This window comes from Astatotilapia calliptera, chromosome 9 (assembly GCF_900246225.1).
Source record: "Astatotilapia calliptera chromosome 9, fAstCal1.2, whole genome shotgun sequence".
Lineage (NCBI taxonomy): Eukaryota > Metazoa > Chordata > Actinopteri > Cichliformes > Cichlidae > Astatotilapia > Astatotilapia calliptera.
Genome location: NC_039310.1, coordinates 29,059,535 through 29,086,222, shown reverse-complemented (window position 1 = coordinate 29,086,222; position 26,688 = coordinate 29,059,535). Strand labels below are relative to the sequence as shown.

Genomic DNA, 26,688 nt, shown 5'->3' with positions numbered 1-26,688 from the left:
TCAGCTGAGTCCAGATGGCTGAAAATGTTCCTCTGCTGCTCCGTCAGACTCTTCTCCTCCTGCTGATCAGCTGGGACACAAAACAGATCTTTGTTAGGCTCCACACTGCACTGAAGAGTCAAAGTGTCTCATATGTTCATCTGACAACACAAAGTACAAATTTCACTCTGATTGCTTGTAGAAATCTTGTGAGACGTGTTGTGCTGCAAAGTGAGGAAACTCTCTCACTCACTTATACTTCAGGAGGAACTTTGTGACATTGGCTCTAATATTCTAAGCAGCCCTTTACTATGACAGGGCCAGAAAGTCCTATTTGAAGGTTTGGGAGAAGGACCATGTTAAAGGTGGATTGGGGTTTATACACTTTGTTATGATACAGGTAAGGCTGTAAGAGCCTGAGAAGGTGTCCTGAATGAAGCTCTAAAACCAGTTTTCAGCTAACGACTCTGCTTCAGTCTGGAAAACAGCAACTACAAGTTTAAAGACTCCATCAACAATTCACACCCAGCAACAGCCTGAACAGCTCCTCCTGTGGTTTCCACAAACAGGGACAGACCTGTTACTCCCCCACCCCACACTTTCAACTCCTTCAGGCCCCCAGTCCCACCACCTCCACCATTCCCCAAACTTTGATTCTGTTCATCTTGACGTAGCTTTTGCAGTAGGAAAAACGTTTCGGCCCTCATCCAAGTGACTTCTTCAGTCTCAGCTGACTGCAGCTTTCCCCAATCTTCAACAGTGCATTTGCATAATGACTGAAACGAGCACCACTGAAGGAACAATGGGCTGGGAGGTCAGTTATTGAGCATTAATATGCAAATTCTCATGATCATTGATCAACAACCACTGATCAAATGCTGTGATTGCAGCGACTCCCCAACTCTCTGAATGGTAATCATGGCCATTGATCAGCGGTCTTTGATTAATGAGCTTTGATCAGTGGTTTCAGTGCTTTCCTTCCTGCTTTGACTGCAGCTGTGTTTGACACAGGAAGACATTATTACATTCTTCACACTCTCCTGCACATTAACCACCACAATATATTTTTATTCTCTGTGCTTTCAAATATGAACACTGTTTACTTTCATCTCTGTTTCATTAGTTTTTGTTAACATCTTCCTGTGCATCACTTTACAGCAGCCACACTCATTAAAATGAGACTTTGTAGGAGTTCACTTCCTCTCATGTGTTCATCCACAGCAGCTGGACAATAAAGTTTATTGTGACCCTGATACTGCAGCAGATCGCTCTCATCCATTTCCTGTTATCACTTCAAATAGAAACGAGGCTGTAGAGGTTTGGTGCAGGCAGAAAAACAGCTGCAGGGACAATGAAAAGACTTTTCTGCTCCAACTTCTCCCAGCATGCTGAGCTAATGATTAGTTGGTGTTTTTCTCCAAACACTCTCCCACTCTTCTCTCAACGTGTTCACAATAAACTGTGAACAGACACCGAGGAGAGCAGCAGAAGACCTCATTCAGGAGCTAAACTCAACATGAACTGAACTCACAGTAAAGTTAGCTCGGTGCTTACCTTTAGATGAGCCCACAAACCGAGAGAAACTCCGCGATGAAGCTGCAACTCTTTCCAAACACAGGAAACAGATCAGGGAGCAGAGACCCACGTGGTTCACGCTGATCTCAGCTACGATCCAGGAGACAAGGGTGGGCAGATCGATGCAGATATCGATCCAAACGCTGGTTTAGTTTGTTTTATCATCCAAATTCACTCTTTTACTCGCTTAGGAAGAAACGGTAGCTCCGTCTGAGTTATCACTACCCGATCCGTACCGGAAACCCGATCGGTAGTGATGGGACGTTCTGTATCGAGGCTTCGGAGCGTGTGTCGAGTAATGGAGGGGGCGTTTCCGCGAAGCGCGTATCGAGCCTTGCTTCATTTATGGGAGGAGCTGAAAATGATGACGTCCGAAGCCTCGCTGCCCGGCTGTACCACGTGACTGGTTCATGAAGTGGTTCGAACTTCGCCGCGAGCTATGACAGCGATATAAACCCCTCAGACTTCATTCAAAAATGTGGGTGTTTGATGGAGAGTTGCGGTTAGTGAGAGTTTGGAGACAGTTTGGAGGTTTATGAGAGTGAGGAGAGAAAGTCAGGAGAGAATGGAGCCGGCTAAGAAGAGGAGGATGTCCTCCCCTGTGTGGGAACATTTTGATCTTATTCCTCCCAACAAGGTATGTAAATTTCTACAGAAGATGTATTTTCATAATACTGATGGTGCAATACAATTTATGTTAAGCTGTCTTTACTTTTGTACAAGGTGAAGTGTTTGCTATGTGCCAGGGAGCTGGGATATAACAACAACACCTCATCCATGCTTAGGCACTACAGAGCTTTGCCTGAGAATAAGGGGAACACCGATTGTGGAGCAAGACCAGGTGAGCCATCAAATGCAATGATAATATAGGATGCAGTAATGTTACTAAATGATATAACAATATTATACAACTGTTATAAGTTACGTGTGTGATATTTATATTTGTGCTTTATCTTTATTGTCTTTCCTCAGGAGAACAATCTCAAATAGATGAAGACCTGGTCAGCATGGTGATTGAGGACTCACAGCCATTTAGCATTGTGGAGGACAAAGGATTCAAAAGATTTGTTAAATCATTAAATCCCAGCTATGTTCTCCCCACTAAAAAGGTCGTAAAAGCAGTGAAAATTTAGTTTTTACAGAATAAAATGTGAACAGGCAGGACTGAGGCCTCAGTGTGTAGCTGTCCATACCTCAACGTTACAAAAGCACAACCACTGTCCACACCCCAACCACACCTCACCTCACAGTAAATGATCATTTCCATTTCAAGCATTTCCAAATAATCATTTTCCATACTGCCACTATAAATATACACAGTATACTGCCATCACTACAATATACATGTTTTACACACTCCTTTTGTTGTTGACATTTACAGGCTGTGTGCAAAATGCCACACTCTTCAAATTCATGCCAGCTATTATTTTTACGTCCAGTAGGTGTCCTGCTAGAGCAAATGAAGCTTCATGAAGCTTCGCGTTGGGGTGAACCAATTGGATGAAAAGCTTCAGTGCTTCATGGGGCTTCATCTGCCTATCACTACCGATCGGTACCCCGCATGCGCGAAAGGTGTCTACTTCCGGTCGAAGCGTTTTACGATAGTTACGGGTCAGAGTATCTTTTTTTTAAAACTTTATTTAACAAACAATGAGTATACAACATACGAACAGATGAAGTATACAAAACAACAGAACATGAACACACAAAGCCAGGGGTAAAAGACGAAGGTAACAATTATAACAATACACGCAAAAATTCACATACATATATTGTTGTGAGAGCCTTTTTGTTGGTGGAGTCTGATATTGATTGTATGTATATTTCCACATCCTTAAAATAATGACAGAAATATGGTGTTTTGTTAGTAAACTTACATTTATGGATAAAGAATTTCGCTAAAAGTATTAACAAATTTATCATAAAAAAACATTTCTCATACTTCTTGGGGAACTTAAAGAAACAGAATAAAACATTTTCCCATCGTAAAGAAAACTCCCTTAAAATATGGACAATAACAAAGCTGCTAAATTCCTTCCAGAATCTCTGTGTAAAAGAACAGTACCAAAAAAGATGTGTCACAGTTTCTGGATGATCCCCACAGAAGTACAATTAGTATTTATGTCCCTTTTAAATTTTACCATGTAGTGACTGGCTGGATAACATTTATGTAGAATTTTAAATGAGACTTCTTTCACCTTATTTACAATCAAATATTTATGGGGGACCATCCAGAATGTCTTCCACTTGATATCTGGAACAAATCGGTTCCAATAAGATATTATATATGGGAGAGAGACGATATCTTCTTGGAATAAACTACGTATTCTCTTATTGCTGTTACCAAGTTCCTGTGAAAAGCAGATTTTTCCTATTGGTGACTCAGCTGGATCAGAGAGAGTGACTGAGGTAGAGATCGAGCTGTCAGTGTTTTTATATAACATTAAAGTCCCTGAGGGTATGGCACCAAGCACCATTGAGAATTCCTGAACACTGATTGGAAAATTATATAGTGCAAGAAAGTCGTCGTATGTAAGTAGTTGTCCCTCTTTACTAACCAGCTGAGCCACCAATAGGATCCCAGTTTGGACCCAAGTTTCCAGGAAAAGTGATTTATTTTTGAATAAAATATCTCTGTTGTTCCAGATAAGGTATTTGTGAGGTGAGAAGTTGTGTTTATAAATGAGGGTCCACGCTAAGAGGACCTGCTTATGGAAGGATGAAGGCTTTACAGGGAGTTTCTCAACATTGTAATTACAATTTAAAATAAAATGAAAGCCACCAAAACGAGAGAAAATATGATATGGTATAAAGTTCCAGATAGAGGTAGGGTTTTAAGAAAATGTTTAGCCCAGTTAATTTTGAAAGTGTTATTTAAAGTAGAAAAGTCTAAGACGTTAAGCCCACCTGATTCATACGTATTCATCACAACAGTTTTTCTAATATAGTGCGTACGGTTTTTCCATATAAAATTAAAGAGCATACGGTCAATATCTTTACTAATTTTCTTATCCAGATGTAAGGAGAGAGCAGCATATGTTAATCGGGATATCCCTTCAGCTTTAGTAAGTAACACTCTACCTTTCAAAGACAAGTCCCTTTGCAGCCACTGGTTGAACCTTTTTAGGGTTAATTGGAGTGAAGTTTGACGAGCATCTTGATTTTTGGTCTTTGGATATTAACAGTCCCAAGTATGTGACTTCTTGTTTAACAGAGATATTACAGATAGTATTTGCAGGACAGTCTTTAATTGCTAGTAACTCACACTTTTTAATATTTAGGCATAAACCAGAGGCCTCAGAGAAATCACTAATCACAGTAAGAGCTGGTGGGATTTGGTTTGCATTCTTCAAGAAGAGTGTGGTGTCATCGGCTAACTGGCTGATGACGAGCTCCTTATCAGCTATGGTGATTCCTTGTACAACACTGTTTGAAATATTAGTTGCAAGAATTTGTGTACAAAGTAAAAATAAATATGGTGAAATAGGACATCCTTGGCGAATACCACGTTTCAGGTCAAATCTCGGGGTGGAGCCGTTAATCATTTTAATAGAACTATTGCCATTTGTGTATAAGGTTTTGACAGCTTTACAGAAAAACTTGCCGAAGCCAAATTTTTCCAAAGAGTGGAAAATAAATTGATGTTCAATTGTATCAAAAGCCTTATAAAAATCCAGGAAGAGAATGAAGCTATTGTCAGGTACCAAATCAGAGTAATCAAGTAAATCCAAAACCAGTCTAATGTTATTAGAAATGTGTCTGTTTCTCATAAAGCCTGATTGTGTCTCATCGATAATTGTGTCCAAAAACTCTTTAATTCTGTTAGCAAGTATTAAAGCCATAACCTTATTAACCTTGTCATTATTAAGCAGGGAGATGGGTCTCCAATTATCAATAAAGAGTAAGTCTTTGTTTGGTTTTGGAATAAGTGTTATGAGACCTTGAGTTAGAGAAGGAGGGAGGATGTTATTCTCTATACTTTCTGTAAAAACCTGCAGTAAAAATGGAGCCAGGAGATTAGAAAATGATTTATAAAACTCTGCAGTCAAACCATCTGTGCCAGGAGATTTATTGGCCTTAAGTGCAGAAATGGAATTACAAACTTCCTCCACAGTCAGAGGGCTGTCACAATAACTTCTATCTTCCACAACAATAGATTTTAGGTTTTTAATATTATTGAAAAATCCTGTTGAGACAGCCTCATTATATTTTGAGGCGTATAGTTTAGTATAGAATTCGGCACAGAAATGTGAAATTTCTCTAGGATTGTCAGAGACAATGCCATTAATATTTAGTTGATGAATAGAGTTTGTTTTTGATCTGTATTTTTCAAGTCTGAAAAAGTAAGCAGAATTTTGTTCACCCTCCTCCAGCCACCTCTTCCTGGATCTTATGAAAGCACCCTCAGCCTTGCGTCGATATAAACCGTCCAGTTTATTTTGAAGTTCTAGTAAACTTAATTTATCTTCCTCTGAGATTTCTTCTGGGGACTTCTAGTAATAAGAGGCAATTCTGCTTATTACTTCTTGTTCTTCAGCTTTCCTTAATTTAGCAATTTGACTCCCGTATCTTCTCAAGAATTTGCATGCTTCAAATTTAAAAAGTTCCCAATTGGTACAAAAGGACTTCTCTCTGTTAGCTTTGTTCCAATAATAAACAATTACTTTATTAATCTGCATGTTAACTATTTTATCTTTTAGTAAAGAATTATTTAGCTTCCAGTAAGAGAATTTATGAGGTATAGTATCCAGTGTAAACATTTGGACGTTAATGTGAATTGGTCTATGATCAGTGAGGGGCGTGGCAAGTATATTAATGGTAATATTATCTTTATCAATACAGTCAGAAACAAGCCAAAAGTCAACACGTGATTGCCTGGATCCTGTCTTATTGCTCCAAGTAAAGAGTCTATCATCTGGAAATTTTTCTCTCCAAATATCCACAAGATTAAAGTTTGCACTGTATGAAGACTGCTGCCCTGGAGGCCACCTATCAACCGTATTGTCTAAAGCAATGTTAAAGTCTCCACCAATTAAGAGGACTGAATTTGGGTATTTGGAGAGCCAGAAATTAATTCTTTCTTCTAAGGAGTCAAGTAATTTATCATTTTCAGTTTTATTATTGTAACCATATATATTTACTGCAATGAAAGTGCTGTTATTGTGTCTGATTAGTGAGCAGAGGTAGTGTCCCAAGGTGTCACAGTCAGAGTGTAACACATCTCCAGAAAAATAATTTTTAAGCGTGGCAACTCCAGCAGAACGCTCAGAGCCATGGGACAACCAGACTTCATTACCCCATTGTGATTTCCAAAAATTTGTATCAGCAGGTGTGGAATGACTCTCTTGGAAAAAGCAAAAATCTGTTTTAAATTGTTTGGCAAATAAAAACAAAGCTTTGCGTTTACATGTTTGTCTTAAACCCCTGGTATTAAGAGAAACAAATGAAAAAGACAAAGTTATTAGAAAAAAGAAAGAGAAAAAGTAAGTTCTAAACTTCTACAGCTAAGAACAGATCTATAGGATAAGGGGACCGGGTGCTGCACAATTTAGGTAGTAGAACAGTAAAAACCCTGAGTGACTAAGCTTATAAAAACACAGTATTTAACTATCTACTGTACTATGGTTTAAATATAGCTTTTCATAGATAAACACACTCTTCAACACAAAATAAAGCTTTAACCTGAGGGTGAAAATATCAAGTTCACCATGTAAACAAGCTTACAGAAATGTCATTTCGGAGACTGAATAAGCGTCTCTATGAAGGAGGGAAAACTTCTGATCCACTGATGAATCCTCGGCCTCCCACGAAATAAGCCGGCTTACCCTCCTTACGGGCTTTGTCTATCATCGGCCACAGTTTGTCACGACGTTCTCTGTCCTCCCTGGACAGATCTTCAGCGAACCTCAAATGATTGTCCTGCAGGTAGGAGGATGTTTTGGCTGCTTTCCATACAGCATCTCTGTAGATTCGGGAGGTGAACTGCACGATGATGCCTCTAGGTCTGGTGCTACCTTGTCGCTTGGCTCCGAGTCGGTGTACGGTGTCGATGACGTCAGGCAGCCTATGATTTTGTTCTGGCAGAACAGACTGGCATATCACAGTCACCTTTCCCCTTACGTCTTCTTTCTCAGCCTGCCAACTGTGGCACGCGTGCCTAGGGTTGCCGACCCCTGGTGTACAGTATCTTATGGATATATTACTCCAGTGTTTTTTCTCAAAGTTTTCTATGAAACTTTGCTGTTGAGGAGTACTTGGTGAGGGCTAGTTCTTTTAGGTTCAGCAGCTAACAAGATGGTGTATCGGTCAGGATACAGGAGGACAACAGGCTTCCACTGTGTTGGATTGTCACCGCCAGCTGTTTTATTGCCACACAATATTGCAGAACATAGACATAAAACCCCAGAGCCTTTTATACATTTGCACTGTCTACTGCTGTAACAAAATAAATTTCCCACGCTCGGGACTAATAAAGGTTATCTTATCTTATGCAACCGAGTCTCCCATACTGGCATCCTTACACTGGCTGCGAGTTAGGTTTTGAATTCATTTTAAGATTTTATTATGTGTTTTTAAGGCGTTGCATGGGTTAGGACCCTCAAACCTTTCTGATCTTTTAAATTGGTTCGCTCCTGCAAGATCACTGAAGTCTGTGGTTTAAAAGCTCTTAGCTGTCCCAACGTCCAGATTAAACACAGAGGATAAGAAAGGTCTGGCCTCTCTTATCTGGAAACAAAATTAACAAAATTGATTGAAAAACCTGTTGCAAAAATTCCTTTTTGTTTAGTTTTGTGAAGCTACTAATTGATGAACTAGATTACTGGTAGAATGATGTATAAATTAAACATGGTTTGCCCTCTTATGCATATTGTATTGATGTATCATGACTAGTGATGTGCAATACCACTGATTTACTTTCGGATCCGATACCAAGTAAACTTCAGGGTGGTATCGACGATACCTAGTACAAAAACTTATTTTATTTATTGTATCTCAAATTTTAGTGTCATCATGATAACAGGACATCAGACTACTTGTTCTTATCACATAATAAAGCTGAATTCATCATGGCACCTTTAAGTTCAAGAATTGCTATAATCTCTGCAACGTTCAGCTTTCAGAATTTGTCTTAAACAGCATAAAAGCATGGATCCATCACACCTTGTATCAGGAAAACGTTGATGAACTCTGAACAAATGAAACCACAACTTTAAAAAAAATGAGCTCCCAAAATTAATTGTTTCGACATCTTAAACACAAAATCATAAGTTTTAATACCTACAGCAAGTTTAAGGAAAAATAAAAGATTTTAAAGATGTTTCAAATTTTTCTCAAATATAAAACAGCAGATGGAACTTACATGCATCTTCTATGGGATTGTCTAAAAATATCTAAATTCTGGCTGTGCATCAACAAGAAAATGAACTTGATACTAAACTTTAAGATATATAAACATCCGGGTCAATTCTTACCACAGTTGCTGCCTCTGAATAAAAATCTGGACAAAAAGGGATCCACATTATTAAATAAGCTTATGTTTAATGTCAGGAGATGTGTTATTGAACTGGATTATGGAGCAGCCCCCCTACTGTAACTCAGTGTTACAAGGAAACTTCATAACTTTCAGGTCAGATTTTTAATAAGCTGCAGGAACCCTGTTCAGTGTGAGTGGAGAACAGCCAAGTCTCCTCCTCTGATAAACCTCCATCTGTGCCACTGAAAACAGTTCATCTGACTTTGACTGTAAACATGTTTCCATTTGTCACTTCAGCCTTTACTCTGAAATACAGGAAATGAAATCACAGCTCAAACTTCTTCATCCAACTGCTGGAACATAGCGAACCACTCGACATGAACACTGAAGCAGAACAATTTAGAAAGCTTAAAATGAGACTAGGGAACCATTTTCATTCATAGTTGCCTCATCAGATCTTTATAGGAGATTCACTCTGAACTCTGTGGAGCCTGATCTCAAGGGTTTTGAGTCTGACCCTGAAACCAGAAGAGGATCTTTCTGTCTCTTCATATTCACTGTGATGGGAGTGATTTCAGCCCTGAGTGATCACGCTGATGTTTGCACAGAGCAGATAATTTAGTGAATGTTTTGGGACATTGGTAACAGTGAAACAGTTTTTTAGTAACGTGGGATCGTTTGTGTTTGGAGTATGAACTGAGATTCCTGAAGCTCTTGTCACACTGGTCACAGCTGTAGTTTCCTTCCATGTGTGCACATTCATGCTTGTTACGATTAGCTGATTGTGAGAATCTTTTGTCACAGTGTCTGCACTTGTATGGTTTCTCCCCTGTGTGGACTCGTTTGTGTCTTTTAAGCTCACCTGCAGTAATGAAAGATGACCCACACTGATCACAGAGGTGCTTTTTTGTCCCACTGTGAATGAGTTCATGTCGTTTTAATCCCCTTAATGTGGTGAAGCTTCTCCCACATTCTTTGCAGTATTTCAGTTCTTCTCCAGTGTGTCTACGTTGATGTGTTTTTAGGTCAGCTTTCCAACTGAAAGTTTTTCCAGAGAGGTCACAATGAAAGTCTTTCCCACCACCACAGTGATGACAGGGTTGAGAACTGGATCCATCTGTGTCGCTCTGCTTCTAAACAAAGACACAAAGACAGTGTAAGTCAGTCCTTCAACATTTTTATCCTGAATGTCGCCTGAAATAAAGAGCAAATAAAAAACAAACAAAATCATAACTGAAATGAAAATCTGAATAATCACTCAGAGCTGCTGAGATTCGGGCATTTCGAGCAAAATAAAATTATATTAAAAAACTCGATTCAGGATTTTAATGAATTGATGTCATGTTATCCAAGCCAGAATCGATTTTAATCGTAAATCGATTATCAAAACCCAACCCTAGCTGAGACAATTTAATGAGCAGAGTTGTTCCAAACAGTCAGGCTAAAATGACAAGATAACAATATAAATACATACCTCACAGTAACTGCACTTGTTGAGTCTCTTTCTGGTGTGGATCTGTTGGTGTCGTCTCAGGTAACGTGGAGATTTAAAAGTCTTCTCACACAGGTCACATTTATAAGGTCTCTCCTCAGTGTGGGTAAACATGTGTTGTTGTAAGTCTCTGTCTGTGACAAACTGTTTGCCACACTGATCACAGCAGTACACATCATGTCCGGTGTGAATGCGTAGGTGTGTATTTCGGTTCCCTAACCGGCTGAAGGTTTTCCCACAGATGTCACAGCTGTATGCCTTAATTCCAGAGTGGGTAACTAGATGATTCTGTAAGTGGCTACTGTCAGTAAAAGCTCTCCCACACTGATCACAGCTGTACGCTTTAACTCCACTGTGGATGAGTTGGTGTGTTTTTAGGGAACGCTTCCAGGAAAAAGTCTTTTCACACAAGTCACAGCTGTACGGTTTCTCTCCAGTGTGGATGACCTGATGACATTTTAGTGTAGACTTAGCAGGAAAATCCTTCCCACAATCATCACAGGTGTGTGTTTTCTCTCCCTTTCTTGGTTGAGGTTTGTCGGCCTCCTGAGAGCGCTGACTTCTCGCTCCATGTTGGTCCTGCAGTGACAGAGATACAAACAGAGGCAGTGAGTGAAATGCAGTCGTGGAACAAACTCAACCTTCAAACTCCCTCCATTAACACTAGTTTTAAACCTGAAGGTGGAGTGTGGCACCAAACACCTTAAAGGTCTCTTATCCCCACCTGCTGGTAGTTCTAACACATTACATCCAACCTGGTGTTAAAAATAATTCATGACTTTTCAAACACTCTAAAATATTTTTTCCTTATTTTCCTTACTTTTACTCCCCACACAAAAAGGACTTTCTACTCATTGTATTTTCAAAACAGACTTTTTTACTTTTGGTTTGAGAAATTTGAGGGGAGTTATTTCATCACTAAGGGCATCAAACATCAAACCAATTTGAGCCTGAAAAGTAACACATGAAACACAATCCTGATCGTGTACTAATCACCAGGGTATGAAACATAAAAAGAGATGAAAGAGGCAAAACTGTGAGTCATAGTCAGGAGTTAAAGTGAGACGTTAGGGCTGCACAATTAATCGTTAGAAAATCGCGATCTCAATTCATACTTATGTGCGATCTCATTTACAAATGACAACGATTAAAAAAAAAGAAGAAACAAAAGATGACGATTGTACCGCATTTTGATCCGGGACATGAAAACAAGCGCTCACTCTTCCTGCTCAACAAATGACAAGGGCGGAGCCTTATACCACGTGATACAGAAGCCAGCTTGCTGATGCAGGGGAAAAAACAACGGAGAGCATGTGAGAGATGACGAAGCTGTAAAGGTCAAGAAAGTGACAGGAGAAAATCCGTCCCGGTCAACCACCCAAACATCAATAACGGGAACCTTATACAGCGCCGTCGAACTCCCGCAGGCACAAAGAAATTATGGAGGCTTTCACTTATCACCTGGCTAAAGATATGGCTCCCATCAACACTGTGCAAAACGAGGGATTTAGGAAAATGATCAACACCCTAGACCAGGGGTCGGCAACCTGCGGCTCCGGAGCCGCATGTGGCTCTTTAGTCCTTACAGTGCGGCTCCGCGTGGTTTGGGAAATAAATTAGAAGTATTTAGCTGAAGTGTATTTTATTTATGTTAGTTCTTTGTTAACTTGTAGTTCTAAATTGGAAGATTATTGTGATATTGAAATATAAAAATAAAATTATATTCTATTTTTTTTTTCCCGCTCAAAATAAGCGTCACACTGGCGGAAGCCGATATACCCCCCGAAACGCCGTGCAATTTATCGAGACTTTCAACCCCATGTAGGACAATTATGGATCTTCGGATCCACATTATGTCAGCAGCTGTTCTCCACCGTGAACTATGTTAAAAACAAACACCGCTCACGCCTCACAGATGACAGCTTATAGTCCTGCGAGAAGATGAAAGTGACTTCGTACAACCCCGATCTGCAGACGCTGTGCGCAGAGGTTCAGGAGCAGAAGTCCCATTGTAAACATATCAGGGCAGACCCGACGATGTTTGTACACTCAACAAAAATATAAACGCAACACTTTTGTCTTTGCTCCCATTCCCCATGGGATGGACGTAGAGACCTAAAATTCATTCCAGATACACAATATAACCATCCCTCCCAAACAGTGGTCACAAATCAGTCCAAATATGTGGTAGTGGGCACATCTGCCATATTGAGATAATCCATCCCACCTCACAGGTGTGCCACATCAGGATGCTGATCTGACATCATGAGTAGTGCACAGGTGTACCTCAGACTGCCCACAACAAAAGGCCACCCTGGAATGTGCAGTTCTTTGCGCTATTGGGGGTCTGGGGACCCAGAACCGGTCAGTCTCTGGTGTGACCACCATTTGCCTCATGCAGTGCAACACATCGTCGCATGGAGTCTATCAGATTGTCAATTGTGGCCTGTGGAATGTTGGCTGTGCGAGGTTGTTGGATATTCGTGGGAACTGGTACACGCTGTCGTATACGCCGGTCAAGCACATCCCGAACATGCTCAATGGGTGACATGTCCGGTGAGTATGCTGGCCATGCAAGAACTGGGACATTCTCAGCTGCCATCTGCCCTGAACAATGTGAACCATGATTCATCCGTGAAGCGCACACCTCTCCAACGTGCCAGACGCCATCGGATGTGAGCATTTGCCCACACAAGTCTGTTACGGCGACGAGCTGGAGTCAGGTCAAGACCCCGATGAGGACGACGGGCATGCAGTTGAGCGTCCCTGAGACGGTTTCTGACAGTTTGTGCAGAAATTGTTTGGTTGTGCAAACCAATTGTTCCAGCAGCTGTCTGGGTGGCTGGTCTCAGACGATCTTGGAGGTGAACCTGCTGGATGTGGAGGTCCTGGGCTGGTGTGGTTACACGAGGTCTGCGGTTGTGAGGCCGGTTGGATGTGCTGCCATATTCTCTGAAACGCCTGTGGAGACGGCTTATGGTTGAGAAATGAACATTCAATGCACGGGCGACAGATCTGGTTGACATTCCTGCTGTCAGCATGCCAATTGCACGCTCCCTCATTGCTTGTGGCATCTTTGGCATTTTGCTGTGAGACAAAACTGCACATTCCAGGGTGGCCTTTTGTTGTGGGCAGTCTGAGGTACACCTGTGCACTACTCATGATGTCAGATCAGCATCCTGATGTGGCACACCTGTGAGGTGGGATGGATTATCTCAATATAGCAGATGTGCCCACTACCACACATTTGGACTGATTTGTGACCACTGTTTGGGAGGGATGGTTATATTGTGTATCTGGAATGAATTTTAGGTCTCTACGTCCATCCCATGGGGAATGGGAGCAGTAACAAAGGTGTTGCGTTTATATTTTTGTTCAGTGTATGAACATACTTTTCAGCATCTCTTTATTGACCACTTTTCACACAGCCGGCTGTAGCTTTTCAGCTCACAGCCTGACACACACCAACACAACAGCATAGAGAGCACAGACTTTAAGGCGGCGAGGCGTGATTGCGGGTCCCGCTCAGATGCATCTGCCTCCCCTGCAGCAGCGCTGCAGACCACGCCCCGCCACACACATTAACCAGGTAAAATACATATTTAGGCAGAATTTTGCAAATATCTATTTTTCATCTTTTAGCAGCATAGTGCTTTTTTCCAGTTATTTTTTTTTAAAGTCAGGTCAAGGCTCCAAAAGCCCAAAGGCGATATAAGGGTGGCGGCTCACAACAGTTTTTCTTTGCTACATGGATCATTTTAGTTCAGCTGGGTGTCTTTCCTTTTGTTATATTTCTTTAAGAGTTCAAAATGTGTTAATTACAGAAATAAAATGTAATTTTCTCTGTAGCACTTCATGGACTTCATAAGCAACACACCTTAGTTGTTCACACAAAGCATAAAGGTAAAAACAATATATACAGTGTTATCTTCATTTGAGATGTCAAAAAGTATTTGCGCCCCCATCGTTTTCTTTTGCGTGGAACCCGGGTCCAAATGGCTCTTTGGGTGTTAAAGGTTGCTGACCCCTACCCTAGACAAACGCTACACAGTGCCATCCTGCAACTATTTTTCAAATGTTGCACTACCTGCTGTGTACACGCAGTGTCGAGCAACGGTGGAGACGAAATTGTTCTTATGTTCAGTCTCAACTATTACGAAGTTGATGTGCAGTTAATAAGTGTAATAAATATTTATATTAGAAAAGAAAATCGTGAGAGAATCGTAATCTCAATTCTAAGCAAAAAAATTGTGATTCTCATTTTATGCAAAATCGTGCAGCCCTATGAGACGTTGTTCTTCTTTCTTTTTTGCACAGCACCTGAACAAACAGGTAATTTCAAATGCAGCGTTTCTATCAACAAACATCAGCAAACACACAAACTGTTTGTGTGCAGTTTGTCTCACAGTGTGTTGCTGGCTAAAGGTCCAGCTGCTGTACATCACAGGGAGAGAAAAGAAAGAGAGCTAACTTCACTCAGAGATGGAGAAAGATAAGACACACAGGACAGGAGAGGAAGAAGAGAGGTTAGATTTAAAGGGAAGGACTGCTCAGTGGGATGTGATCAACTGGAGATTAAAGCTTACATGTAAGTCCTCATGTGTTGAAATCAGATATTGGGTCTGTACTAGAGATGGCACGATACCACTTTGTTATGTCCGATACCAATATCATAAATTTGGATATCTGCCAATACCAATATGAATCTGATACTGTGTGTTTTTAATCAATAAAACTGACCACCACTGGTGGTGGTCAGAGGGCCCGGTGGCGCCAGTGTCCGGCAGCCTCGCCTCTGTCAGTGCGCCCCAGGGTGGCTGTGGCTACAATGTAGCTGCCATCGCCAGTGTGTGAATGTGTGTGTGAATGGGTGAATGACTGAATGTAGTGTAAAGCGCTTTGGGGTCCTATGGACTAGAAAAGCGCTATACAAATACAGACCATTTACCATTTACATTTTTTAATATCATGCTCAAGTAAAAAAAAAAAAAAACAAACCACTAAATGTATTCTGTTATACCTGTATGCAAAAAATACACTGCACCCAAAATATTTCATAGTTCAGCAATACTGACCAATCTAATGAATGTAAACCTACTCCATCCTCCCTATTCTGGTATTTTAAAGAGTAAGCAACCTAACTAATAGGGCTCTAAAACTCCCAGCAAAAAAAAAACAAAAACAAAAGGCAACCACCCACCCTCCACCTCATGATACTTGCAAGGAAATCAATTATTTTTCAAGAACATTTAAATAGATTCAACATCTTCAACAGATTTGCAGACTGCACAGATGGTACCTTCCCAAAGGAAAAAGTAGTATAGCTTACTAGGGTATATTAGACTTGATAGTTACTATATACAGTAATGAACTTCTATACATTTTACATCAGATTAAAACTTTGGGTGTAAGCTTCGTATAATTATTTATTAAAAGATAGACATTTTAAATGAGAATAAGAAAGAAAAGCATGTAAGTCCTCATGTGTTGAAATCAGATCTTGGGTCTGTACATGTGTCATTATGTCTTTTTTTTCAGATTATGAAACATGCTGCAAAACAATCTGAGGCAGATTAACTGTGCCGCCTCAGATGCAGCCTTTTCCAGGCAGTAGAATTGCTAACATGCTAACACAGTTTAATGAGCAGAGTTGTTCCAAACAGTCAGGCTAAAATGACAAGATAACAATATAAATACATACCTCACAGTAACTGCACTTGTAGAGTCTCTTTCTGGTGTGGATCTGTTGGTGTAGTCTCAGGTAATGTGGAGATTTAAAAGTCTTCTCACACAGGTCACATTTATAAGGTCTCTCCTCGGTGTGGGTAAACATGTGTTGTTGTAACTGTGAGCCTGTTGTAAACTGTTTGCCACACTGATCACAGCAGTACACATCTTCTCTGGTGTGAATGCGTAGGTGTGTATTTCGGTACCCTTTCCGGCTGAAAGTTTTCCCACAGATGTCACAGCTGTATGCCTTAATTCCAGAGTGGGTAACTAGATGATTCTGTAAGTGGCTACTGTGAGTAAAAGCTCTGCCACACTGATCACAGCTGTACGCTTTAACTCCACTGTGGATGAGTTGGTGTCTTTTTAGAGCAACCTTCCAGGAAAAAGACTTTCCACACAACTCACAGCTGAACGGTTTCTCTCCAGTGTGGATGACCTGATGATATTTTAGTGACTCCTTCAGAGTAAACTTCTTCCCACACTTGTCACAGCTGTATGTTTTCTCTCCCTTTCTTCTGTGAGGTTTGTCGGCCTCCTGAGAGCGCTGACTTCTCGCTCCATGTTGGTCCTGCAGTGACAGAGATACAAACAGAGGCAGTGAGTGAAATGCAGTCGTGGAACAAACTCAACCTTCAAACTCCCTCCATTAACACTAGTTTTAAACCTGAAGGTGGAGTGTGGCACCAAACACATTAAAGGTCTCTTATCCCCACCTGCTGGTAGTAGAAACACATTACATCCAACCTGGTGTTAAAAATAATTCATGACTGTTCAAACAGTAAAATCATTTTTTCCTTACTTTTACTCCCCACATTAAAAAAAGGACATTCTACTCATTGTATTTTCAAAACAGTCTTTTTACTTTTGGTTGGAGGAATTTGAGGAGAGTTATTTCAGAATCAGAATCAGAATACTTTATTTATCCCTGGGGGAAATTATTTTTTGTTACAGTGCTCCATTATAAACCAACATTAAGACAAGACAGACAATATGCTAACTAAGAATAGTACAATATATACATATATATACATACATACATACATACATAAGTCACTCATAAATAAATAGCTGGAAAAGAAACATGTGTAGTTGTAGCAGTAACCAGTGTGTTAAGTGGATGCGTTGTACAGGGAGATGGCCACAGGCAGGAAAGATTTCCTGTGTCGTTCAGTGGTGCTTTTCGGTAATCTCAGTCTCTCACTGAACGAGCTCCTGTGACTGACCAGCATGTCATGGAGTGGGTGGGAGGTGTTATCCAACATTGTCTTTATCTTGGACAGCATCCGCCTCTCCGACACCACCTTGAGGGAGTCCAGCTCCATCCCCACAACATTGCTGGCCTTACGGATTCGTTTATTAAGTCTGTTGGCATCTGCGACCCTCAGCCTGCTCCCCCAGCATGCAACAGCATAGAGGATCGCACTGGCCACAACAGACTCATAGAAAATCCTCAGCATTTTCTGGCAGATGTTGAAGGACCTCAGTCGCCTCAAAAAATAGAGACGACTCTGGCCCTTCCTGTAAAGTGCTGTGGTGTTTTTAGCCCAGTCCAGTTTATTGTCAACTCCAAGGTATTTATAGTCCTCCACAATGTCAACACTGACCCCCTGGATTGAAACGGGGGTCAAGTGTTTCCTGGTCTTCCTGAAGTCCACGATCAGTTCCTTGGTCTTTGCCACGTTGAGCTGCAGATGATTCTGCTCACACCACGTGACAAAGGAGTCGACCACAGCCCGGTACTCTGTCTCATCATCCCTGCTGATGCATCCAACCACCGCAGAGTCATCAGAAGACTTCTGAAGATAGCAGGTCTCCGTGCAGTGGCTGAAGTCTGTGGTGTAGAGGGTGAAGAGGAAGGGGGAGAGGACAGTCCCCTGTGGTGCCCCTGTGTTGCTGATCACCTTGTCAGACACACACTGTGGGAGACGTACATATTGTGGTCTTCCTGTCAGGTAATCAACAATCCAGGACACCAGAGAAGCATCCATTTCATCACTAACTGTGTTATTTAAAGACTGCATGAAGATCCTCTGCAGGTTAGTGCAGGATAAACAGGTTCGTTTGCTGAACTGTGATGGATTTAAAGTAAAGGACAGTGTGTGACTGGTGCACAGTGACTGTGGTGCTCATGTCACAGTTAGATCACATCAAGTGTAGCAGAGATTCATTTAAACTGAAGCTCATGATGCTGACATCCATTCACTGAGTTCCACCTTCATACCAACAGTATAGTGTCTAATATAAAGACAGTGTACTGTCAGTGTAGAGGATGGAAATCAGCCAGGACAGCTCATGAAACATCTGCTGACATCTGGTTGAATTCAGTTGTGTACATCCACAGAGAGCAGCAGGTCAGCTGATCACAGCCTGTACTTGAAGAAAATCTACTGGAGCTCTCAACAGAAATTATTGTGAGCTGTGATTCTTTTCCCCACGCTGAGCCACTACAGCTGATTTTAGGGTTCCCACCTGCTCAATCCCACTTTAACCTCTTCCCTGCTCATGTTCCTGTTTAGAGGCAAAGTCACCCTCTACAATGTAGGCAACAGAAAATACACATATGTTTTATTTTCCTTCATTTTCTAATTAACTGATTCAAACAGAGAACCTTTATTAGAAATAAATAGTTTGTACTTCATTTACTAATATTATTTTATTATTACATTAATAAAGCACAAGGTTCAGTTAACTTTGGATAAAAACGTGTGGTTAAAATGTTCTTCAAGAAGCTACTTTTACTTTTTTACTCTGATTACATTTCAGAGCCTGTACTTTTTCACTGTTACTTAAGTAAAGAAGTTGAATGAATACTTTTACTGAAGTATTTATAACACTAATATCTGTACTTCCACTTAAGTATAGAGTAAATGTACTTTTGCCTCCTCTGATCATTTCTATAATATTATTTATATCAGTGATGGCCAAATGAAGCTTTCTGAAACACTGAAGCTTGTATTGAAAAGGGTTCATTACTCAAAGCTTTTCAACACAGTCCTCTTTGGTGACATCTGCTGGCCAAAAATATGAAGAGCAGCTTGAATCTACAAATCCTAATGAAGCTTCATTATAATTGCCCACTCTACAGATGCTCAGCTGAGAGCTTCTGCCTGATATCGGGCTGCTGTTGTGGTGCTTTGAACGTGTATTTTTTGGGGTGATGAAAAAACTGTTAGGTTTAATGTATGTGTTGTAGGTTGCCATTTAAAAAGCTACACAATGCCATTTAGAAAGCTAGAATGCTTCTGTTTGCTATCTAGGTAACCTACGCATATGACTACATGCATGACATTGATAAGGGGAACAAGCAGCCTTGAGAAGAACAGATTCTACCAACAACAATCTGGGAGAGCTGCACTCTCATCATATAACCACACACAATGTATAATCACACTTGCACAGCACAATCACTTCGTAACCAGTTATAGTAGTTTCTCATAGGTAATACAGCAACAAGCTTTATGAACATTCATGTGTGTAACCAATAAAAACAACCTGCAGGGGGAAAGCAAGTTGAAGTGGGTTGGAGACAATTGCTTCCCCCTCGCAAGTGAAAACTTGAGCTCTGTGTGACCTCGTTCCTGAGTGAGTTTCTGTTTATCCAGCAGTATCAGGGGTAAAACTCTGACAAATGTCCATTTGATTATTAATAATGTTGATGAATAAACCTTCCTGATTTTAACATGTGCTGTGGTCTCTAAAAAACAACATAATATACAACACAGTCATATAACAGGTTGGGAGGATGAGAGTTTTAGACGTGACTGAATATTTGGTGAAACTGTGATATTTTCCTCACCTCCTGTGTTGAGCTCATTGTTTCCTCTGTAGTGACTCAGCTGAGTCCAGATGGCTGAAAATGTTCCTCTGCTGCTCCGTCAGACTCTTCTCCTCCTGCTGATCAGCTGGGACACAAAACAGATCTTTGTTAGGCTCCACACTGCACTGAAGAGTCAAAGTGTCTCATATGTTCATCTGACAACACAAAGTACAAATTTCACTCTGATTGCTTGTAGAAATCTTGTGAGACGTGTTGTGCTGCAAAGTGAGGAAACTCTCTCACTCACTTATACTTCAGGAGGAACTTTGTGACATTGGCTCTAATATTCTAAGCAGCCCTTTACTATGACAGGGCCAGAAAGTCCTATTTGAAGGTTTGGGAGAAGGACCATGTTAAAGGTGGATTGGGGTTTATACACTTTGTTATGATACAGGTAAGGCTGTAAGAGCCTGAGAAGGTGTCCTGAATGAAGCTCTAAAACCAGTTTTCAGCTAACGACTCTGCTTCAGTCTGGAAAACAGCAACTACAAGTTTAAAGACTCCATCAACAATTCACACCCAGCAACAGCCTGAACAGCTCCTCCTGTGGTTTCCACAAACAGGGACAGACCTGTCACTCCCCCACCCCACACTTTCAACTCCTTCAGTCCCACCACCTCCACTATTCCCCAACAACCACTGATTAAAGCTCATTGATCAAATGCTGTGATTGCAGCGACTCACTCACTGTTGTCGGGATGAAATATTATTTACTGTTACTATTCATAATCATTAGTAAAGCGCTATATAAAAATACAGGCCATTTACCATTTACAGGCCATTATTATTATTGTTGCATCATTTATGATTTATCATTATCACTTCATTGACACATTTATTGAAACTGTTGATGTTATGTTAAAGTCTGTATTTCAGGTGTTAGTATAACTACATTATAATCTTATATACACATATAAGCTCGGTCAAGTTAATTAATGGTTTGAAGCTACAGCTGGCGCGAGTTCGACTGATCTATGGAGCAAAGTTCAAGTTGAAAGAATTGCCCTACATGTTTACAGTACAATTTACCACATATTGAAGGCTGGTGTGTATGCTCAGCAGCCTGCTGCATTGAAGTTTGCCTGGTAATAGATGACTCAAACGGAGTCAGGAAGTATCCGGTTGTTCAGTCTGACGTCACTAGCCGTGTCTGGGTCTAAACTCCGCTGCAGGTCCATATATCAAACGATCACTATGGCATTACTGAGAGTTGAAAAACTGTCTAAAGTCTTTCATCTTTAATAAAATGATCAGCGTTCTGCTCTACCAGGTGTAACAATTGAGTTTAACATCCAGGCATCCATGAAAACGGAATTTATGACATTTAACGGAGGTAGAAGTTAGCAGGGACTTAGCTCGCTAGCTTCTATCTAAATACAATATAGCATGTCCTGACTGCGGGGTTTTGGAAACAAATTAAAACGTACAGCTCTGTTATCACTTCCAGCATAAATGAAGACAGAAAACTAAACAGCAGTGACGTTTGTAGGATTACTGAAGTTTGGCTAGCTGGTACATAATGACGTGCTACGTGACCGCTAGCGACACAGCTATGTTAGCATAATATAAACAAGCTAACTTTTTTTCCACTCGATAAAAGTTAACGTGAGTGTTCTCGGTGGTCAGGAACAAATGTAATCGCATGGCAGGATGCTGTAAAAGGACCAAACTTCAGCCAGGAGAACAATACGAGGTTAGTCATTCATATACTGCTGCATGGGCTGGGCTGTAGTTACATCCTAAGGTTTTAAAAACTGAGCTTAAATAAATGATTAGCGGTAATAAAAGCCGAGGGAGGCCAAAAGTGATCACTGACTGTTTTAGGAGCTTTTTGAGATCAAATAGAAGAAAATACATAACATTAAACATGTTAAGAACACAAAAGCCATATTAAACGCAGACTACTTTAGGCCCGGAAGTAGGATTCGTCGTGTCATCACTGAACAACCGGATACTTCTAAAATGTCTTTGTTTGTTGAGTGAGGTCATGTACTGAGGTTAAAACACAGACATAAGTCGGCCTGCACACATAGTAGACTTGTGTTGCTTGTAAACGGCATGCTCATGTTCTGTTTTGAAGTGCAGAGGGAGTGGAATAACAGGCAGCATCTGGAGGAACAGAGGAAGTAGCTGTTCTTTTTTAGAATATGTCCTCGCTGGAGTTACTGGAACATGCATCTGCGGTGACGCATATTGCTTGTATAAATATCACACCCCACCTATTGTTCGCGGGAAATCGAGGCTGATGTTTTGCAGAGCCTATCTTCACCACATATATGTGTTTTAATAAAATCATTTGTGTTGACCCACTATGGACTTTCAGTCGTATGTCTCTTCTCAAATTCGAACCACAACACTGAACGGTAATCATGGCCATTGATTAATGAGCTTTGATCAGTGGTTTAAGTGCTTTCCTTCCTGCTTTGACTGCAGCTGTGTTTGACACAGGAAGACATTTTTACATTCTTCATGATTATACTTTATTCTTTTTGGGGGAAGTGCAGCTTTAAACCTTCACATGATTCAAGTAAATCCAACAAATCAATCTGAACGATCACAGGTGGGAAAAACTTCTGTAGACAAAATGAAATCAAACCCAACATTCAATCCACAACATGATTAAAAACATGATTCTCCCAAATCACCAAGAGCTGCACATTAACCACCACAATATATTTTTATTCTCTGTGCTTTCAAATATGAACACTGTTTACTTTCATCTCTGTTTCATTAGTTTTTGTTAACATCTTCCTGTGCATCACTTTACAGCAGCCAGACTCATTAAAATGAGACTTTGTAGGAGTTCACTTCCTCTCATGTGTTCATCCACAGCAGCTGGACTCTTCTCTCAACGTGTTCACAATAAACTGTGAACAGACACCGAGGAGAGCAGCAGAAGACCTCATTCAGGAGCTAAACTCAACATGAACTGAACTCACAGTAAAGTTAGCTCGGTGCTTACCTTTAGATGAGCCCACAAACCGAGAGAAACTCCGCGATGAAGCTGGAACTCTTTCCAAACACAGGAAACAGATCAGGGAGCAGAGACCCACGTGGTTCACGCTGATCTCAGCTACGATCCAGGAGACAAGGGTGGGCAGATCGATGCAGATATCGATCCAAACGGTGGTTTAGTTTGTTTTATCATCCAAATTCCCTACTTTACTCGCTTAGGACGAAACGGTAGCTCCGTCTGTGCAAACTGTGTACGGCATATGATCCCGGAACAGGCTTCTTCTTCTTTATATTGTTTGCACCATTTTGTTGTTTGGCGGTTGTTAAACAACAAAATGGTGCATTACCGCCACCAACTGCTGTGGAGTGGAACGTCGACACACAAATCCTCCCTCAATGTATACTCTGTTTTAAAAACTGGAATAAGACCTTAAAACGTTCACTTCTTGAACCCTTTTGCAGTAAACTTACATTTTGAACAGCAGGCACGTCAACATTATCCCCCTATTCAGCTTCTCGGCGACTCAAAGGTTTGACAGTCACCAATAGTAGTGATCAAACCAATATGTCCAAATCTTATTCCAGATATGACCACCTCCTCTCTCCTACTCCTTCCTGTGCTTCTCATTTCTCCTACCCTCCTTAAATTTCTTTCTCCCTCCCACTGTTTTTGTCATGTTTCCTTTATTTCTTGCCTTATTATACTCATTATCTGTCTGACAGAAGTTAAAAGCCAGTTCAGTTAACCCATGTTTTGTGGCTTTCTTCACAACTCTGTCGTTTCATTTCCTCTGACTCCATAGTGAGCTGGATCCATAAAAAGCCAACTATAAGTCCCATCATGTGTATTTCGTTAAATGTTTGCTGAACCTCTGTTAGTACATCTGCTCTACTTTCTGAGTGGCTACACTGTAAACTGGCCAATGAAGAGCTTCAGTCTGAACAAATGCCTGATTGTAACGGTCACATGTCTTCTACCCACTGAACAGCTGACAGTACTGGAAGCATTTCTCCAGTGTGTACTGACGGTCCACCATTGATCCTTTTCAGGGACCACAAATGCTACCCCGGTTTGACTGGCTGTATTCTTTGATGCCAGCCCCCAGGCCTCTGGTAGAGGACCTGAGCTTGAATGATAAACCACCTGCACGGGTGAGAGGGGAATTTATCATCTTTCTGTCTGGTTGGGGTTTTTTTTAGCATCTATTTTTTATTATTTGGTAAGAGTGAATTCTGGTCCACACTAGTTAGTGGTGGCAATGCCCCACCTCCTTATTTGCAAACCGTCAAAAAAAGTGAGCATGCACCAGGAGAGGAAGACTGTGTCCAAATTCAGGGGACTGATACTTCAAATGCCGTATTTGTAGGCAATTATGTCACAGTGATGCGATGAAGGCTTTCCAAAGTCGAAGAGTCCTCCGAATGTGGTGACGAACGTGTCCTACTTTTCCACACATTTCAAGGATGGGTCTGGTGTATCCTTTGTGGCCCACCATATCCGAGGATTCACTGCGAGTCATACAGGAGAATTTTTCCTCATAAGAATAGCAGACAAAGTAGGAGTTACTGCTGGAGAGGAATACACTATTAAATGAAGTATACGAAAATCTGGTCGTATAAAAGTTACATTTTTGTAGCGGTTGTGTTGTTAGACTTTGGGCATTTGCATATGGTTTTTAAAAAAAATTAATATAATCTTTGTAAAAACTGCTCGTAGACTCGCTTGTATGGTGGGTCCTGTGATTTTTCATGTATTGCCGCTAACACACAGCTGATTTAGATTTTTAGAATTAACCTTTTTGTGATATGCTTTGGTACCAAAGAGCAAACGGCTCAATTTATTAAAATCAGGCAATAACAATAACCTCTTCACTGGGGTGAAGAATCCAGCCACTGTGGCATGGAGGTACAAGAATAAATCAATTTACACATCATATTGATTTGGGTACGGTTTATTAACCCTCATGCTGTACAGAACCTGTGGTGTCCAGATTGTAGATGGATTTAGGGATAGATATTTGATGGCACCTGTGTGTGAAGTCCAATAGACTTGGACATAGAGGATTGGGTCAGGGTCCGAGGATTCGTGCGATCTAAGGCAGGATCAATAACACAGTTTAAGTAACCACCCAATATTAAAAGATGGCGAAGGACCTCATTGAAAGCCACATGGGCCCGTGCTGTCTTAGCAGTGTGGTTGGTGAACACAGAAATGGTCATATTATTTATCTGAACCGTCTGCAGCTCCCTGGCCTTCTGGAGAATCCTAGCACAGTCCGCGTAATAGTGCAGCTTCACAATCATAGCGCGGGGACTGTTCCATCTCCGTAACTGTGCTTCTGAGGCCAGCGAATTCCTGCTGCATGGTCATTATGTCTGAGGAAAGGTCAGTTTTTAGTTGCTGTATGTTGGACCTGATAGACGTGAGATTCTCTGCAAATGCTGCCGTCAGTTCCTTTTTAAACAGTGCTGAAATTTCTTTACGAAGTTCAGAGAAGAGTTCAGCCTTCGTGAACGTCTCCGTATCGACGAGCAGCGTGTTGGGCGACCCAGGCAGTGGCGAAGTTTTACCATGAGGCGGGGATGCAGTGTTAGCAGCAAGCCGCAAGTTTGACTGAGAGGTGTTTGCGCTCTTATTAACCTTACGCGACATTCTAAACGCAAAAAGCAAAAACATTCTTGTCTCGGAACTATACAAAACAGTTGATATATCAAAAAAAACCAAAAAAACATCAAAATGTGCTTGGAAATACTCGATAATAACTAGACTCTGTAGGAACTACTAGGGGAGGTAGGATCTAGATTCTGTGTTTTTAACAGAGGGGTTACCTCAGCATGTTTAAAATAGGACGGAACACAGCCTTGCCTCAGTGAATTGTTGATGATGGATAGTAGTGTGGGACCATTGCTGGTGAGAGTCCCAGACAGGACAGAGGGAGGTAATATATCTAAGGAGCATGATGAGGATTTCATTTTACCTATTACTGCAATTAAGTCATTGAGTGTGTTTGGAGAAAAAGAAGTAAATGACCCGGGACAACAAGGGGCATCTTCTTAAGGGGAGGCACTTGAGGAGATTTTGGATCTCAAGTCCATCAACTTATTTACAAAGTAATTGAGGAAAGTGAGGTTGATCTGATCACAACCTGGTGCACCTTGTCCCTGTGTATAAGCCCTTAGTGCACAGGGAGCCACCAGCCACCCGCACAGTGCAGAGATGGTCAGAGGAAAGCGAGGAGGCTCTTAATGACTGTTTTGAGTCTACTGTGTGGGAGGTGGTCTGTGAAACCACGGAGAGGACATCGACAGCCTGGGGACATGCATTACAACAAAACAATGTTGGCAAAGTCTGGAGAGGCCTCAGAACCATCTCAGGGTACAAACGTCAGAACTCTCTGCCTGGCAGGGATGTGAGGTGGGCAAATGAACTGCATCATTTCTTCAACAGGTTTGATTCATCCATGAGGCAGTCTCCCAACATCGGCTGCAGACTCACCCACACCCACTGCTGCTGTTCCACCTCTGACACCTCAGATACTTAACACCTCCTCTACTCACCCTGGTCACTCCTCCCCACCCCCAACAACAGCATCCAATACACACTTAACACAAGGCTCCAGCCTGCCTCTCTCAACCACCCAGCTTAGGAGGGAAGTGAGGAGGATT

General features: G+C 41.2%; 1 protein-coding gene across 1 annotated transcript; it reads right to left on the bottom strand.

Annotated features, from left to right (window-relative positions):
- Positions 1 to 9,582: 9,582 nt before the first annotated feature.
- Positions 9,583 to 20,064, bottom strand: LOC113029481 (zinc finger protein 271-like). Its single transcript, XM_026180368.1, has 3 exons — positions 20,047 to 20,064; positions 16,222 to 16,818; positions 9,583 to 10,161 (listed from the first exon to the last, which is right to left on the bottom strand). Exons 1-3 carry the CDS (start codon positions 20,062 to 20,064, stop codon positions 9,583 to 9,585), a joined length of 1,194 nt encoding a protein of 397 aa, XP_026036153.1.
- Between the last annotated feature and the right edge of the window lie 6,624 nt (positions 20,065 to 26,688).